Source organism: Alexandromys fortis, unplaced genomic scaffold, assembly GCF_014885135.2.
Source record: "Alexandromys fortis isolate MF-2015 unplaced genomic scaffold, M_Fortis_MF-2015_v1.1 scaffold_140, whole genome shotgun sequence".
In the NCBI taxonomy this organism is placed as follows: domain Eukaryota; kingdom Metazoa; phylum Chordata; class Mammalia; order Rodentia; family Cricetidae; genus Alexandromys; species Alexandromys fortis.
Genome location: NW_026068048.1, coordinates 2,476,610 through 2,494,210, shown reverse-complemented (window position 1 = coordinate 2,494,210; position 17,601 = coordinate 2,476,610). Strand labels below are relative to the sequence as shown.

The 17,601-nt window shown below is 51.4% G+C and overlaps 1 protein-coding gene across 2 annotated transcripts; it reads right to left on the bottom strand.

Moving 5' to 3' along the window:
- Positions 1–9,178: 9,178 nt before the first annotated feature.
- On the bottom strand, positions 9,179–13,618 carry Sbsn (suprabasin). Of its 2 annotated transcripts, XM_050118975.1 has the most exons (5): positions 12,937–13,618; positions 12,022–12,882; positions 10,661–10,726; positions 10,496–10,540; positions 9,179–9,315 (listed from the first exon to the last, which is right to left on the bottom strand). In XM_050118975.1, the coding sequence occupies exons 1-5, from the start codon at positions 13,573–13,575 to the stop codon at positions 9,292–9,294; spliced, it is 1,635 nt and encodes a 544-aa protein (XP_049974932.1). In that variant the 5' UTR covers positions 13,576–13,618; the 3' UTR covers positions 9,179–9,291. The 2 variants fall into 2 exon arrangements, with proteins under 2 accessions (XP_049974932.1, XP_049974931.1); XM_050118974.1 differs by having other exon boundaries at positions 12,022–13,618.
- Positions 13,619–17,601: the final 3,983 nt, after the last annotated feature.

Genomic DNA, 17,601 nt, shown 5'->3' with positions numbered 1-17,601 from the left:
CACCCCAACATCCGCACCCCAGCTTGTACCATTTAACACTTCTCTGTGTATAAACACCATTCCTGACTGTCCCCCGCTCCAACTTCCCTGCTCCGCCATTGCCGACGCTCAGCTAAAATACTACTAATATTAATTAATAGTAATAATCACAGTTCCGGTTTATCAAAAGCTTTCTATGCACCCAGATTTCTGTGCCAGTTTCTGTATGGTCAGAGTCATCTAACCCAGGAAGACTGCTGTTTTTATTACCTCCATTTAGAGATGTAGACACTGTGGCTCAGAGTACACAGACGGCCCGCAGCCGAACCAAGAGCCAAGCCCAGACCTGCCTTTGGCAGAGCCTGAGCTCCTAAGCCTTGTCTGTCACTCCAGTGTGTCACACCAACCTTTGCTTGTCTAGATGGAATTAATCTTGATTTTTCTCTGGAGCGACGTGGGAAGAGGGGACGCAGGAGGAAGTCTGGGTCCCCGGGATGAGTGACAGAGCCTCTACTGCCTGGGCCCACCGATCCCACTCACAGGGTGGATAGAGGAGGAACTCCAGACAGAATGCTCACTGCGGTCCCCCTGGCCAGGCTTCACGCACCTAGCCCTGCACACCTGCTCTGCCCATCTCCATCAGTGTTTGTCTTCCTTGTCCTAGCAGCTTACTATCTTCCTAAGACTATCCCGGGAGCCTGGCATGGTGCACACACTTCCACACTGGGAAAGGTGAGTCAGGAGAACCATGAATTCAAGGCCAGCCCAGGCTGCAAGACCCTATCTCAAACAAACAAACAACAAAGAATATAATAAGAAGTATTTTAGGGAAGAGACAGAAATCTTTAATAAATAAATAAATGGAAAAAAAAGAAGTGTTTTACAGGTTGGCAAGATGACTCAGTAGGTAAAGGCCCTTGCCACCGAGGTGAACCGTCCAAGTTTAGTCACCCGACCTCACATGCTGGACTGAAAGCTGTCTTCTGACTTCCACACATGTACCGTGGGGCATGCATACACTAAGATACATACACACCATATAATGATGATGATGACAACGACAGCGATGATAATAATAATAATAATAATCAATAGAATACTTTATATTGCTCACTAAAATAAGAAACGATCATCTGTCCTAAGCATTGTTTTGTAGCTGGGTACAGTTGCTAAGTGTTCTTTGTTATAAAGGAAAGTTAGCTGGAGAGATGACTCAATGATTACTAAGAAAGAATCCTTGCTGTGGCTGGAAGGTGGTGGCGCACGCCTTTAAACCCAGCACTTGGGAGGCAGAGGCAGGCGGATCTCTGTGAGTTCGAGGCCAGCCTGGTCTACAGAGCTAGTTCCAGGACAGGCTCCAAAGCCACAGAGAAGCCCTGCCTGGGGGCTGGGGAGTGGGTAGAGTGCTTGCTGCTCTTCCAGAGGAAGAGTTTCAGTTCCCTGCACCTACTTCACGTGGCTCACAACTGGCTGCAACTCCAGCTCCAGGGGGTCCAGCTCCCTCTTCTGGACTCTGTGGCACTTGCACGCTTTGGTTACAGAACATCCAGAAATCAGTCTCCAACTGTTCAGGAAATTCTCTCCCAGCTGGCTGGCTCTCACGGTGCTGGAAGGTGCCTCGCAGACTGCCGGAAGAGAAAATGGTCTTCTCCAGGGTTGGGCTCTGCACCCTGGAGTACTGAACTGCCCCGAAAGTTACAGCCTCTGGGGCAATAGTGGCTTGATGGCTATGGGAGTAACCAGTCATTTTCTGATTGGAACTGAGACCTGCTCCACAGAGGGGAGTCTGTGTATGGCACTGTAAACCTGGCCAAAAGCCTATGACTTGAGAGATCATAGACCCTGGAGTGAGACCTATGGTGCTGATTCACTAAACGGTCATGTCAAACTTCCTTCCTAGTCTATGCTTATACTCACAGACTTTTGATGCTCTTTACCTTGACTGGAGGAGCTCCTTTTTGCAGTGGGCGGTGGCTAACACAGAGGCTCAAAACTGGTTGATATACTGAGAACAAGTGACAACAGGTGCTCAGCCTTGGATGGGTCACCTCTACCAACTTCCCACAGTTCAAGGCTTAGGAAACATCCCCAAAGAACGGGTGTAGAGACTAAGAGCTGGAGGATGGAGATGAGAGCTGCTACATTGCTGGCTGCTGGACAGGACGGGACTGTTGTACCCGTGATTCATAGCAGCTGTGGTTGCCAGCATACAACCTGTACAAGACCGAGGGAGGCCACATTCCAGCATGGATGGGAGAGGGCTCCTGGGTCCCCAGCCCTAGCTGAGGAGCTGTTGGCGGTTGATGGCTTCTGAAAAAGAGTTAGTCACTTTTCTTTGCAATGTGACCACTGGGGCGTTGCCCACTCCCAGCAGATGGCTCCATCGTAGCGATTGGCACATGACCAGCACTGCTGGACTTGGGGGGGGGCTATTAATAGTAACAATAACCAAAAAGAGGGATATGGGTGGTGGGTCATGGGGGGAGCTGAAGATGGGGATGGGGTAGAAACAATCAAAATACATTGTGTATGTCAGGTCCAAAGGAAACTCCATTTCCCCAAATTCTGACCATTGGACAAAAAGTGGCATTCCTCAAAACTCGTGAGGCAGTTTCCCTCTACCAAAGAGCTGTGCCCCTCAGACAGAAGAGACGAATGGCTGTCTGTGGTGCCTGTTAGCATTCCAGATTGCTTGCTGGCTTCCATGCTTCCTCTGTAGCACGGGTACCTAGTCCTTCACACACACTCTTCCCCCAGCCCCTCATTTCTCTTTATAACCCCCGCTGTTTGGGCTATGGTCTCTTTCTCTTTGTCACTCTTTTGCCCTCTCTTTCTTGCCCACACTCTCTCCCTCTCTCCCCCTCTGATCTGCTTCTGCTTCTCTCACGGCAAGGTCCAGTCTGCTGGCCATGCTCTGTCTACTCCGTGCTCTGTCTGCTCTGGACTCTTCCAGATGCCTCTGGCTGTTCTCTCCCTCGTGTCTTCAATGAAACCCTTCTCTTCAGTCACGCCAGGGAGCCATCCTGTTGTCATTTTATGCAGTATACATGCAGATAAAAAGTTTCTTTTTGATCATTTTGATGAGCCACATATTTGGGGGCACACCTGTGACCGCATGGCTCCGGCTGCTGAGGCAGAAGGATCCCAAGTTCAAGACCAGCTTATGCAACCCCCTGTCTCAAAAAAGTGAGGATGGCTGAAGAGATGGGAGCTCATGACTGTCAGTAACTCCATTTCCAGGGATCTGACACCTCATGGCCCAGACAGAGGTGTCAGATCCAGTTCCAAGGATCTGAAATGTGATGCCCAGACAGAGGTGCAGGCAAACAGCCATACAGATAAACTAAAAATAAAGAAAACCTCAAAAAGTATTCTAATTGGATTAGGAGGGTGGCTCAGTGGATAAAGCACTTGCCATGCTAGCATAAAGACCAAGGTTCAAATCCCCAGGACCCATGTAAGCCAGACACAGTAGCCCCCATCTGTTATCCCAGCGCTCCTAAAGCAAGACTGGAGAGAGAGACAGGGGAATGCCCAGAGGCTCTTGAGCCAGCTAGTGCAGAGTACACGATTGCAAACAATGATACTCTGTCTCAAACAAGGTTTAAGGCAAGGACCAACACTATGGCTCTTTCATGTAAATGATACCCCCCACGTGAACATACACATTCACACATACATATCATATATAAACAAATAAACAAGCTTATGTGTTATTATTTTGTGTGTATTGATATTTTGCCTATGTGCCGTGTGTGTGTATGTGTGTGTGTGTGTGTGTGTGTGTGTGTGTGTGCGCGCGCGCATGCGCGCGCATGTGCACATGTACATGCACACGCACACCTGCCAGAGAAAGACATCAAATCCCTCTGGAACTGGAACTGCAGATGGTTGTGAGCCACCACGTGAATGCCGGGAATTGAACCTGGGTCCTCTGCAAGAGCAGTAAGTATTCTTAACCCCTGAGCCACCTCTCTGACCTAACAGACTTTTTTTTTCTTTAAAGATTTATTTATTTATTATGTATACAACATTCTGCCTCTGCCTGCATGCCAGAGGAGGGTGCCAGATGTCAGTACAGATGGTTGTGAGCCACCATGTGGTTGCTGGGAATTGAACTCAGGACCTCTGGAAGAGCAGCCAGTGCTCTTAATCTCTGAGCCATCTCTCCAGCCCCCAGACTTTTTTTTTTAAACCATGGGGAATAGTGTGGCCCAGGCCTGACTCTGACTGTTCCCTTCAGCACCAGCGTGCAGTCTTCTTCCTGAATCTAAATCTCTGTCTTAGTCTCTCTCCTCTTTACTACTTCCTGCGCTGAAACTTATCAAGAGCTGGGCAGAACTGTAAAGGAACCTACAACTTGGAGGAATAGGGAAAACGTAGCTGGCATTTTAAGCATCCATCGTGAACAAGGAGAGTCCTTTCAGGTCAGTTCGTAGGCTGCCGTCTACAGGAAGAAAACAATCAGATGGTGTGGAGTCTTCAAGCAGGACAGCATGCAGAGACCCTGCGGCAGGTGCCTGCTTATTCTGCTTAAAGACCACTGTGGCTGGATCAGGCAATGGGAGATGCTGAAGTCAGAGAGGGGGGAAGGCTCTGGGAACTTGGGGACTCTTGTGAGGACTTTGTTTGGGGGACACTTGCTGCTTTTGGACTTTAGTTGGGGAACACTTGCTGCTTTTGGAAGCCCACTGGGGTGGGAAGTACGCAGAGACAAGTGGGGAGGCCTCAGGGAAACTGACAAAGCATAGCAGGGAGGTAGTCTTGGGGCTGCTCAGGTCCCTCCTCCGTGCTGTGGGGTCCTGGTCGCAGCCTGGACCGCCACATCCTACTCCTCTCCTGGAGCCTTCAGCACTTCTGTAAAGACGGGCGGATGTGAGGCTCAGCTGCAGCGAACGGGAAAGGTTTCAAATGGTGCACAGTGGGCCCCAGCGGAAGCAGCAGGACTCCGTGACCTATCAGGATGCTTGCTTTCTTCGTAATTGTTATTGTTCTTCATGACTTTGGTTTTTGTTTTTTGTGACAGGGTTGGTTTCTCTGTGTGAAGCCCTGGCTACGTTCTTGATGGTTTTTTTAATTTTTATTTTTGATTTGTTTTGTGTGCATGTGAGTACATGCGTGCATGCGTGCGTGCATGAGTGTGTGTGTGTGCATGTGTGCGCGCACACGAGTAGATCAGAGGACACTTGATGGGAGTTGTTTTTTCTCTCCTTCAACCATGTGGGGCCTGAGGACGCTGAACTTAAGTCATCAAATTTGGCCACGAGAGCCTTTACCTGTGGAGCCACCTGATTTCGTATTTTGAGACATGGTATTATAACATAGCCAAGGCTGGCCTGGAACTCACTGTGCAGTACAGGCTAGCCTCTACTCATGTTCTGTCTTCTTACCTTAGCTCTGTAATCCCTTCTGCCATGGTGTCAGATGGGTGCAACCACACCCTGACTTATAGTCGTGTGGTGCCCAAACACACACACACACACACACACACACACACACACACACACACACCTGTCCTTAAAGGGCAAATCAGAAGCTTGTTTATACACAAAGCCTATTACCCCCTTGCTGCAGATCACAGGGCAGACCACCTCTCAGGTGGTCTGGCAGCACAGGGAAGGTCTCCCCTGGGTGGCCTTAGGCAATTGTCTCCCTCTGACTGCTTCTCCATCATCTGTGAGGGGAATATTGGGGGTGTCTGCCTCTGGGGACTTGCGAAGACACAATGAATCACCTACGTAAAGTGCTTAGCACAGACCCAGCAAGGGCTCTGAAAGGTGGCGAGGCAGCAGTGAGGTCCCGCCCAAATTCCTCATCCTACTCCCAGGCATCTGCAGAAACTGGTCCTTCCTCTGTCTCTCCGGACCCACCCTTCCCATCCCAGGGCTTCTCCCTTCCTCTCAGTCCACGGCCTAGCCCCGGTTAGCTCATGTGTCAGACATCTGGGTCTGCCCCTGACCTCAGCGCCGGAGCTCGATGGGGGAGATGAGTGTTCCACAAGTAACATTTGTGGTATAATTGCAAACTGCCACGGGCACCCTGAAAACGAGCTCAGGGTGTCATGAGAGAGTATGGGAAGTAATGGTCAGGTAGGACGTGGTCAAGGCAGCTGTGACCCAGAGGATGAGGAGGGAACATTCCAGCAGAGGGCAGCAAACCCCGCCCATCCCAGGAAAGAGAGGGGCCTGCGAGTCTCCTCGGGATCAGCTGACGTTCCTCTGGTACCCTCAGGGCTACTCTGTAAACAAACCGGGTGAGAAGATGTCATAAGAAATGAACAGTGGCTCAGTAAATAAGGGGGCTGCCTGCCAAGCCTGAGTCCAATCCCAGGGCCCCCGAGTGGCAGAACCATCTCTGGCCAAGCTGTCCTCTGATTTCTTCCACACACTGGTCACGGCACCAGCGTACCTCCACACACAGATACATAAACGCATAAACACATAAATAAAGACGTGGAATTTGAAAAATACCCAATGCAAGCTTTTTTTTTTTTTTTTTTTTTTTTTTTTTTTTTTTTTTTTTGAGACAGGGTTTCTCTGTGGCTTTGGAGCCTGTTCTGGAACCATCTCTGTAGACCAGGCTGGTCTCGAACTCACAGAGATTCTCCTGCCTCTGCCTCCCAAGCGCTGGGATTAAAGGTGTGTGCCACCATCGCCCGGCCCAATGCAAGCTTTTACTTGGTAAAAGAATGGTGGTGCCCTTGAATACTGCCTTTGGAAAGCAGGCAATGAAGGACGCCTCCCAGAAGGATGGGTACCTCTCTGGGATTCCAGCACAGTGTCACCAAGTGTTTGACCTGGTTCTAGTTACCAACATGCAGCCCACAGATTTCCACAGTATAATTTGTACTTTAAAAAAAAAAACATGTTGATAATGGCACATGCCTGCGTTCCAGCAATCCGCAGTAGAAGCAGGATGATGAAGAGTTTCTGTTGTTTTGTTGTCGTTACTTTGATCCTTGTTGATTTGAGACAAGGATGAATTATATAGACCCAGTTGGCCTTGGGGTCCTCTTGCTCCCCAACCCTCTACTCCCCCCCCCTCCACCCCATTACCCACCCTTATCCCCTGCCTCCTGAGTGCTGGGATGGACATGCACCACTGCATATGGTAAGAATTGTTTGAGACCAATCTGGTCTAAATGGGGGAAAGCGTATTATAATAATAGTAATAGTAATAATAGCAATAATAATCCAGGTGGTGGCGGCGCACACCTTTAATCTCAGCACTCGGGAGGCAGAGACAGGTGCATCTCTGTGAGTTCGAGGCCAGCATGGTCTATAGAGCAAGCTCTAGGACAGCCAGGGCTACACAAAGCAACCCTGTCTTGAAGAAAACAAAATAATAAAATAAAATAGTTATTATAATAAAATGATAATAGAAAGAAGAAGCAAGATGTGTCAGCACCTGAGGGAGAGTGCAGCCAAGCCTGAGGACCTGAGTTCAATTCTGAGGCCTACATGGTGGACAGGGAAAACAGACTCCCACAAGTTGTTCTCTGCTGTGGCGTGTGCATGCCCACACACGTACACACGCAAAACAAATAAATAATGTTTTCTTAAAGGGTTGTTCTGAGGCTAGATGGACAAGTGTGTGCTCAAGCAAGTTCAAGACGATAAGGAGAGAATCTGAGTGATGAAATTGCAATCTCTTTCCTTTCTTTTCCTTTTCTTTCTTTTTTTTTTTTTTTTGGCTAAAACATTTTCAGAATATTTCAGATGTTATTATGAAATGATAATAATTCCTTTAAAAAAAAATAAGACAAGGTCTCCCTGGCTGGTCTGGAACTCACTCTGTAGACCAGGCAGACTTCAAACTCACAGAGATCCGCCCGCCCCAGCCTCTTGAGAACTGGGATTAAAGGCGTGCGCTGACTCTACAAAATCAGATGGGGAAACAGCAGCACATTAGAAACCTTTGGGATGTTGCCTTTGTTGTGCAGAGGGAGGCTCCTAGGTGCCTTGGAGTGTCTTTCTTGTGTTTTAAGGGGGTGTTCGGTGTTGGCAGGCACTCTGTGACTAAACTGCAGCCTGGCTTGGGCTTTCCGTGGTCTAACATCACCCCAGCAAAGCCTAGTTCCCCAGGGCAAGCCAAGCCCCCTGTCTTAGTCATGGTCCAGTGGGAGGACGGGGGAACTGGAAACAGACTGCAGCCTTAGACTGTAGACACACCCCCACCCCCACCCCCGCGAGCGTGCTTGACACTGGAGGAAGAAACCCAACAGGCGGCTTCCCGGATGCTACAGCTCTCCTAGTGCTCTGGCTGGATCTGGGGAGCGGCAGGGAGACCACGGAAAGTGCAAGGTAGCATCCTGTGTGCAGCCCAGTAGTGCCCAGATGCAGGCCTATTGCTTCCGGTGAAGGATCCCCAGTGTGCCCTCGCCCTAAGGAATCTCTGTGCACCCAACAGGGGTAACACAGCATCTGGGCTGGGTTGTGAGACAGACCGGCATGAGGAAGCTTTGCTCAGCCCCTATGATTGGCACTTGCTGGCTGCTTTTGTTACCCCTCTGTGCCCGAGCGGTTCCTGAACCCTGGACCTTCTGTGTCTCTACCCACATCACTGAAGAGGCTCTTCTACCTGTCCAAGAACCTCCCTGATGAGCATCCATCTTCCGCTTCCCTGAGAAACCCTGCCACTTGTCCAGTCTTTGCCCAGTCTGCTCGCTGCTTTACCCTCCCACCAAACAGGAGAGGGTTTGCAGCTCCAAGGCTGTTTCGTCCCCTACACTAACTGCCCGTGTGTTTTCCAACTGCTCAAGCCTCCATGAGACTCCTCCATACCTAGGGATAATAACAGAACTTTTACCTAATTGGGCGGTCGGAGGATTCGGTGAGCTCATGCCTGGAAAGCTCCCAGCATGTCTTTATTGCACAACGGATACAAGCTTCCATTGTTTCTTCCTGGGTACCACACACCCCACCAGCGGTTGCTTCCCTTCCCAGCTACCTTTCCCAGCGCTGAGACAAACACTACATGTTGTTAGACAAGTGTGGCTCGCCTCCGGGAACTGCCCTCTTCAAGCCAATCAGCCTGGAGTCTCCAGCACTTTCCATCCTGTATGGCGAATTCCCACTTCCTTCCACCCAACAAGAGACAATGCAAGCCCCCTCCCCACCCGCCAACCTTGCCTTCCCTCTCCAGGGAGCACAGTCAACCATGATGAGAAAGGACAGCGTGTTCATGTTTATTCACAAAGCTCAAAGCAGCCCCCGCTAAGGACACCCAGGAAGCTCTTCCCCACCCCCAGCTCCTCCAGGCCATTTCAGCTGATGTGACAACATGAACATTCTGTGTTGCCTGGGCATCAGTTTAGGGCATGATGGCGGCGATACTCTGGAAGAGAAAAGAGCGGGGTCAGATACAGGTACATGGCCATAGGGTCCTGAGATCTGGGCTCCTAGTCTACCCTGGAAAAATGACAGGGAGACAGCTGTTTCTCTTGGAATAGTGGGCTGCCAGTCCCAGGGAGATGGGATGAGGGAAGTCACTCTACACAAGAAGCCCTGTGTGTTTCACCTCAGAGGATCTTCTGCCACTCCAAGGTAGGGCTGTCACACACCCTGGGTCCTGGGCCCTAAGCTCAGGAAGCAGATAATAGCAGTATCTGTTCAGTCATGAAGACCAGAGTGTGGATCCCAGCACCCACATCAGGCAGCTCACAAACACCTGTAACTCTAAGGGATTCAATGCACAGTGTACACCCACACACACATAAAGACACACAGAAGGATCCAACACACAAGAGTACACACACACACAAAGGGATCCAACACACCATGTATTTACACACACAGACACACAGAGGGATCCAACACACAAGAGTACACACACACACACAAAGGGATCCAACACACCGTGTATATACACACACGCACACAGAGACACACAGATACACAGAGGGACCCAACACAGAGTACACACACACAGGAATCCAACACACAGTGTATACACACACACACACACACACACACACACACACACACACACACACACACACAATTTCAAATGTTTTTTTTAAAAAGACAAAGCAAGACTGTGGACCTAGAATAAGGACCAGAATTCCACAGGGACCTTTATACTCTCAGCCTGGAAGGGAGCTTCCTGCCAAGACAAATTACCACCACTCAGCTCACCCACGCAAAGCAGCAGGACAGGGTAACAGAGGCATTCACAAGAAGGCCAGTGAGGAGAGGCAGCTAGTCACTGGGAATGGGAGGAGAGATGATGGGGAACCCAGATGGGCACTTGAGGGATGGTTTCAGCATCCCCACCCTGGATCCCAGATGCCCCAGGGCCCTAGAGGTGATTTCTGTCAGCTTATGTTTGTTCGTTGGTACTGGAAAGTACCCAAAAGCTGCAAGTGAGTGACGAAAGGCCAGCGCAGAGCTAGGAGAACAGGTTGTATGGTCTCAACAGAGGCTGAGTCTGCCCAAAGGAACGCTGACCGCAAGAAGACTACAGGAAGGGAATTCAAGGTTGAAGGATGGATAATGGGGATTATAGAGGCACTCACCCTCCACAGAGCTGGGAAGTTGATAAATGGCTTGTTGACCGAGGCCTGGAATTCAAGGACAAAGCCGGTCACTAACCTTCAATCAACCACTGTACTTAGGAGAACCCCCAGCAGCCTCCACTCCCCACTCCCGGCTCCAAACCCATGTTACACCCAGAAACTCACCCCAGATGCTAATGTAGTGGTTGCGGCCCCTCCGTGTTGGCCTGCGTGCCCGCCTTGATGAGCGCCCTAAAGACAAAGCCCAGATCGTCACTACCATACCTTGACCTGCGAAGGTCTCCCTCATTCCCTCCTCCCCACCCGAGAACCTGCTCCCCCCTAAGATGACTGGGTCTGGGGTGGGAGCCCAGGCTCCTCACTCAACTGTCCTGAAGGACAGCCCAGAGTCCCAGCTGCTGACCCCATGGAAGAGGTGGAGAGAGAGGACTCCGGGAAGGATGCCTGCCTCCTTCTGACTCGCCTCACCCAAGCTCTCCTTAAAGTCAGCATTAGGGAAACGTTTCCATTTTGGAGGAGGAGGACTCAGAGGACCCACACAAATGCCAGAGCCACCATTCACCCTCAGCCCTGGTTTCTAAATGCTTTTCCAGTCTAGCCTCAAGCCTAACACAATTCATGCCCACTCTCGGCCACCACGTGTGGCTCAACATGTCCTCCCCAATTGCACTCCACCCGCAACCACTCTTGCCCTTCCCCCAGCCTCTATTTCAGTCTCTCACTCAGGGTCTGGGTCTTCACCCGGGACTCTCTCTAGTCCCCTCCTCCACACTCCAGCCTTCTGTGCCTCCCTCCAAGCAGCAGAGGTGACTCTGGGCTCTGAGACCTAGACTCATCCTCAAGGTGGCGTCCCAGCTTGCTCATCTCTACTACTGCTCACGGGGTGTGGAGAACTGGGAACTGGGCCACGCAAAAGTCAGCCTAACACTGCTTCCCAGTCCTCCTTGGTGCCTGTTCTGTGGCTGTTTGCCTAGCCTCCAGCATCTGTTCCCTCTAGAAATACAGGTAAGACAGTCCCCGAGAAGCGCCCCCCCCAGGCCCCGCCACATAATCAGGAAGCAAAGGAAGAAAGAGAGCTGCCTTTCCTCCACTGGGCACTTGTCATGTGACCTTGGTGAGTCCCCTTAGCCTCTCTGAGCCTTAATTTCTTATCTGAATGTCATAGAGTCAGCACTCTCATCCTGACCACCTCAGAGACTTGTCACAAGGACGGAACACAACAGAGCCTGCAGCCAAAGCACCTCCTCGTGCTGCGGGGTTTCTCAGCCTCTGTCTGTTTGTACAGTGTCTCTGCTAAGGACTATTTCCTGGTTCCAGGAGTGGGGACAGGTTAGGGTCCCTCATCTAGGAGGACAGTTCCCCAACAACGGGACTGGATCCCTTCCACCTTCTCTAACCAGCTGGCCACCAGCTCTGCAGCAATGGAGATGGAGGGGAGGGAACGCAGTGTTATGGCTTCCCAAGAGTTTAGTCTCTTCCCTCCCACAACCCCCATCCCCCCAGTTTCCCCATTTCTGTTCACCTACATTCAGCAGCTGGTTGGCCTCCTTGCTGGCTTGGTTGACCCCATTATGAACATCTTGCTGCCACCTGTCCATTTCCTTCCCGGCCTGGCCAGCAGCATGGTGGACACCTTGGCCAAGCTTCTCCGCTTCCTTTTCGGCCTGGCCAGCAGCATAGTTGACCGCTTGGCCAACTTTCTCTGCCTCCTTCTCGGCCTGGTTGACCCCAGTGTGGACCCCTTGGCCAACTTTCTCTGCCTCCTTCCTGGCCTGGTTGACCCCAGAGTTGACCCCTTGACCTACTTTCTCTGCCTCCTTCTCGGCCTGGTTGACCCCAGTCTGGACCCCTTGGACCACCTTTTCCGTCTCCTTCCCAGCCTGGTCAATGGTATGGTGGACACCCTGGCCAAAATGCTCCATCTCCTTCCCAGCCTGGTTGACTCCATCTTGCCAAGGCTGCCCTGCAGCATAATAACCATGGCCATGACCATGGGCAAACTGCTGTGCCTCCATTGCAGCATGGCTAAGTCCCTGATTGGCCCCTTGCACCACTTTCCCTCCTTCCTTTCCAGCCTGACCAAAAGCATGGTGGACTCCCTGACCCAATTTCTCTGCCCCCTTCTCAGCCTGACCAAAAGCGTTGTGAACCCCTTGACCAAACTTCTCTACTTCCTTCGAAGGCTGACCAAATGCATGGTGACCATCCTGACCAAATTTTTCTGCTTGTCTCCCAGGCTGACCAAAGGCATTGTGGGCCCCTTGACCTAATTTCTCTGTCTGCTTCCCACCCTGACCAAGAGCATGGTGGGCCCCTTGACCTAATTTCTCTGTCTGCTTCCCACCCTGACCAAGAGCATGGTGGACCCCTTGACCAAACTTCTCTACCTCCTTCTCACCCTGACCAAGAGCATGGTGGACCCCTTGACCAAACTTCTCTACCTCCTTCTCACCCTGACCAAGAGCATGGTGGACCCCTTGACCTAATTTCTCTGTCTGTTTCCCACCCTGACCAAGAGCATGGTGAGCCCCTTGACCTAATTTCTCTGTCTGCTTCCCACCCTGACCAAGAGCATGGTGAGCCCCTTGTCCCAACCTCCCAGCCTCATTTCCAGCCTGCCCCCAACCATGGTGGGCCCCCTGAGCAAACCTCCCTGCTTCATTGCCCGCCTGGTTGACCCCGTGATGGACCCCATGATGGATGATTTTGTCTGTCTCCTTCCCAACCTGTCCAGCGGCGTGGTTGACCCCATGGGTTAACTTCTCTGCTTCCTTTTCTGCATGTCCGACGCCATTGTTGATGCCATGGGCTACCTTGTCCAAGCCACGGTCCAAATCCTTGCCAGCCTGGCTCCCCATGTTGCTAAGTCCATTAATAACTTTTTCCACTTCCCTTCCAGCTTGAGTGATTCCATTATTGATGCCTTCAAGGGCCTTGCCCACCTCTCTCTCTGCGTTGCTCAGCCCTCGGCTGAACCCTTCTATGACCTTCTCAAGGGGATCATCGTGGGCTGCCCATGCTGTCAGAGCCCCCAGGAGCAGTAGGAGGCAGCAGGACCTGAGCGAATTGGCGAGATGCATGCTGTTGGAAAGGCGGGGAGGGTGCAGAGAGGAGCCGGAGAAGTGAGGCCGCTATTTATCCTTTGCCTCCCTCCCTATTCTCCACCCCTCGTGACTCAATTGCCCCTGTGAGGCTGTGACTTAGTTCCCAGTCAGGGAGGTGTTTCCCAAAGACAGTTGCTGTTGAGCAATGAGAAGGACGAAGAGGAAAACAGGGTGAGTCATAGAGAGAGAAGACTCTAGCTAGCATCTCTGCTCCTTGACCTGCTCAGGCCCTCCACCCCAGTATAGGGTTCTGCCCTGCTCAACCCCCTGTTTTCCTTCCTCTTCCACCAGTCATCCTCCTTGCTCCCTAGTCCACCTTCAGGAACCCACCAAACCACCCTGTCAGCTCTCTTAGAGACCTAAACATACAGCTTGCCCAGCTGGATAATTCTGGAAACATGGAAAGCAGTCAGGGAGGAAGAGAGAACCCCAGGAACTGAGAGAGTTACCCGATTTTGTTCTTGGGGTCTCTCTGCCACCCCCCTCTCTCTGCTCCAGTTACATGGCCCTTCTCCCTGCTCCTCCCATAGCCCTCTCATTACTGCCTGACGTATTTGCCTGTGCCTGAAAGTTGGAGTGCCACCTTAATGGCTCCACACATTCCGCACCTGGCTCAAATGGCCAGCATCACAGAAGGGCCTGCCTGACCACCCCCAGGCACAGTGTGGTATTGCAGGTATGACTGTTATGCCAGGTGACGTCATCCTTCTATTTCCATAGTAGTTATCACAATCTTAAATTGGATTTAGTTTTTAGTAGTGTCTCACCTGCCAGATTGTACACTTCCAGCAAACAGGCCCTTTGTGCTGGATACTTCTACAGCCCCAACTTAGGGGACAATAACTGGGGCTCAGTAAGTATTCATAGATGGATGGGTTAGAAACCAAAGGATAGTCCAAGCCTGAGCCCATCTCACAGGGTGCTGGAGAGAAGGGGTACCTGGGTCCCCAAAACTGCATGGGGTCTCTTGGTGATGGTTGCAAATTTTGGAACCAGGATCACATGTTCATGACAGAATCCAGGCCTCTTTCCTCCCAGCCCGTGGGCAAGGGCAGGGGGCTGATCGTCATACGCTGGGAGAGGACGCAGTGGTACCTGAAAAGCCGGTTGAAGCAACCCTGGGGAGAGGCTCAAAGACCTGTGCAACAGCAACTGTCTCAAACATTCGGGCTGGGGGCCAGGACCTTTTCCTTCCTCCCTTTGGGCATCCAATGCCTGGACCTGAAGCCCCAAGCATTGCTCTATAGGTTCAGATTACTGGGGGAAGCAGCTGGGAGCCTCGGCTGGGGTCAAAGCCCAGCATTAGAAGGAAGGGCAGGTAGTGGCTGGTGGATCATCCACGGTGTGCCTACCCTAGATTAGAGGGAGGCAAACAAGAGCCAGCGGGTGGGGAACAGTGGGGCGAAGATATTTAGGTTTTAATGCCAACAGTGAGGCTGAACGAAGGGGTAATAGTGGGACGGTCAGGCACGGAGGAATGCAGAGGGTGTGTGCCCGTGGAGGTGGTAGAGTTATGTGTGTGGGTGCCAGGTGTGGCTGAGAATCAGCGCGTGTTTTTCAACTTCAAACCAGGGCATGAGGTGGTCCCCTTAAAGAAACAGTAGCCACACCCAGAACCTACCATCCCCAGGACCAGGGACCCTGGAGCCTCTGCCTTCCCTAGCTCTGACAGCAAAGGGTGGCTAATTGGGCCCCTCTACAGAGTGGATCTGTTTCCCAGTTTCACACTCCAATGACAAAGGCAGATCTCTAGGCAATTTGGGGCGTGGCACTCAGCCAGGAGCATCTCTAAATGATGGAGAATCAAAGGCCAAGCAAAGAAGTGACAGGATAGATAGGTTGGCCCTTCCCCTTTTGACAAGGTATCCTATCTTTTCTACGTTCTGTTGTGGTAGGGTCTCATGTAGCCCAGAACCAGAGGCCTTGAATTCTTGATCCTTCTGAGGCCACGGCCGGGCACTGGGGTTGCAGGTACACACCCCATGTGATACTTTCTTTTCCATCCTTCTCTCCCTCCATCAGCCCTTCTCAGCTTTCTGTCCCCATTTGCCACCGGATTCAGGAATTCTCATCTTTCTCCTTAACTGCTGCCATCAGCTTCTGGCCACCTGGTTATGCTGGTTCTTTGACGCCAGTGGAAGAAGTTCGGGGTTTGGAACGTCACACTTCAGTATATGTTCACACAGGGTATTTGCCCGTCCAAGGATATCACAGTGAGTGCCTTACCCGGACCCCCCTGCAGAGGAACTGCCTGGGGCTCCCCAGCTCAGGCCAGGGTCTGCCACAGTTAGAAAAGGAGATGGACACAGGGCATTGATCTGAAGCAGCTGCTGGGAGAACATCTCAAGACTCTTGACATCAGATCCTGGGGAGCTGTGTGTCATTTTTGTTTTGTTTAGGCTAGGGCCTCATACTGTAGTCCAGGCTGACCTCGAACGCATGGCAATCTTCCTGCCTCAGCATCCCAAGTACTAGGACTACAGGCAAGAACCACCATGCCTACATCTGGCACAGGGCGGGATGTCTTGATGTGGCTCTGCCTTTGGTTTTATGAGACAGGATCTCTGTATGTAGCTCAGGCTTGTGCAGAACTCCATCTGCCTGCCTTAGCCTCCCAGGGTCTGAGAGGGCAGGGTATGTCACCGTACCAAGGAAAACTTCCTCGCACATGCTAGGCAAGTGTCTGCAAGGTTACCTATACCCCCAAACAATTTTACGTTTTATTTTACTCATTTTGTTTACTTTTTGAGACAGGATCTCACTTTGAAGGCCTGGAACTCAACTCTGTAGACCAGACTGGCCATGATTCTATGATCCTCCTGCCTCGGCTGCAATTACAGATTCACGCTTGTCTCCCTCCTGGTTATTTTTAGTTTATTTCTCTAGCGCCATCCAAGCAGGAGATAGCCTTGCTGACTCTTGTCCCATGGCTGTTTCTTGATGTAATGTAGATCTGGCTTTGGTTTGGGGGGACCTTGTGTGTAACCCATGGAAAGCGTATATGGGGATTTGAGGAAGGAAGAGGTTATGTCATTGTATGAGTTTTGGGCCTTCCATCCTTCTCTCTAGGACAATGACTCCTCCCTGTACAAAACCCCACACCCACCTTGGTCACCGCTGCGTGTCAACTGGCCCTGCAGGGGAAGGAGCCTGCCAGTGAGTCACTAAAATGCAAGCAAGGCCTGGGGCTTGAGGGGAAGTCTTCACCTTGCTTTTGCCTGGACACTTCCTGAAAGCTGCTCTGTAAACTGGGCATAGTGGCATGTGGCTGTAATCCTAGCACCCAGCAGGCCGAGGCAGGAGGATCACAGCAACTCTGAGGACCTCTTCAACCACATCATGGGATCTTGTCTCAAGAAATGAAGAAGAGGGAGTTTGAAGAGGAGGCTCAGTGGCTAAGAGCACTGACTACTCTTGCAGAGGACCTGAGTTCGGTTCCCAGCACCCACAGGGTGGCTGACATTCATCTGTAACTCCAGGTCTAGGGGAATCGGCATCGTCTTCTGGCTTCCAAAGACACTAGGAATGCAAACAGCACATTGACATACATGCAGGATAAAATAAACGCCGTCTTAAAAGAAGAAGGCCCAGTTTGTGCCAGGTGCTGCCCCAGATGCTGAGGGACACCTGTGGATGCAGCACCTCCAGAATACACAGCCAGCAGGGATGACAGGGAAGAGGGCATCACTAGGTGCTAGATACAGGAAAACTACAAGGCAAACAATGGGCTGCAGCGGTACACTGCTTAGCGATTGCTTCAGGACTGGGAACCAGAAGATACACGAGAGCTGAGGGTTGGCTTGCTGGTAGCGGGTGATTGTTGCGAAGCCTGAGGAGCTGAGTTCAATTCCTGGAGTCCACAGTTGGAAGAAGAGGACCAACTCCCACAAGATGTCCTCTGACCTCCACATAGAGATGTGGGGTGAGAAGAAATCCAATAACCTGAGGGGCTGGGGGGTTCAACGGAAGGAAACTTCTTAGCATCCCCAAGGCCTGGGGTTG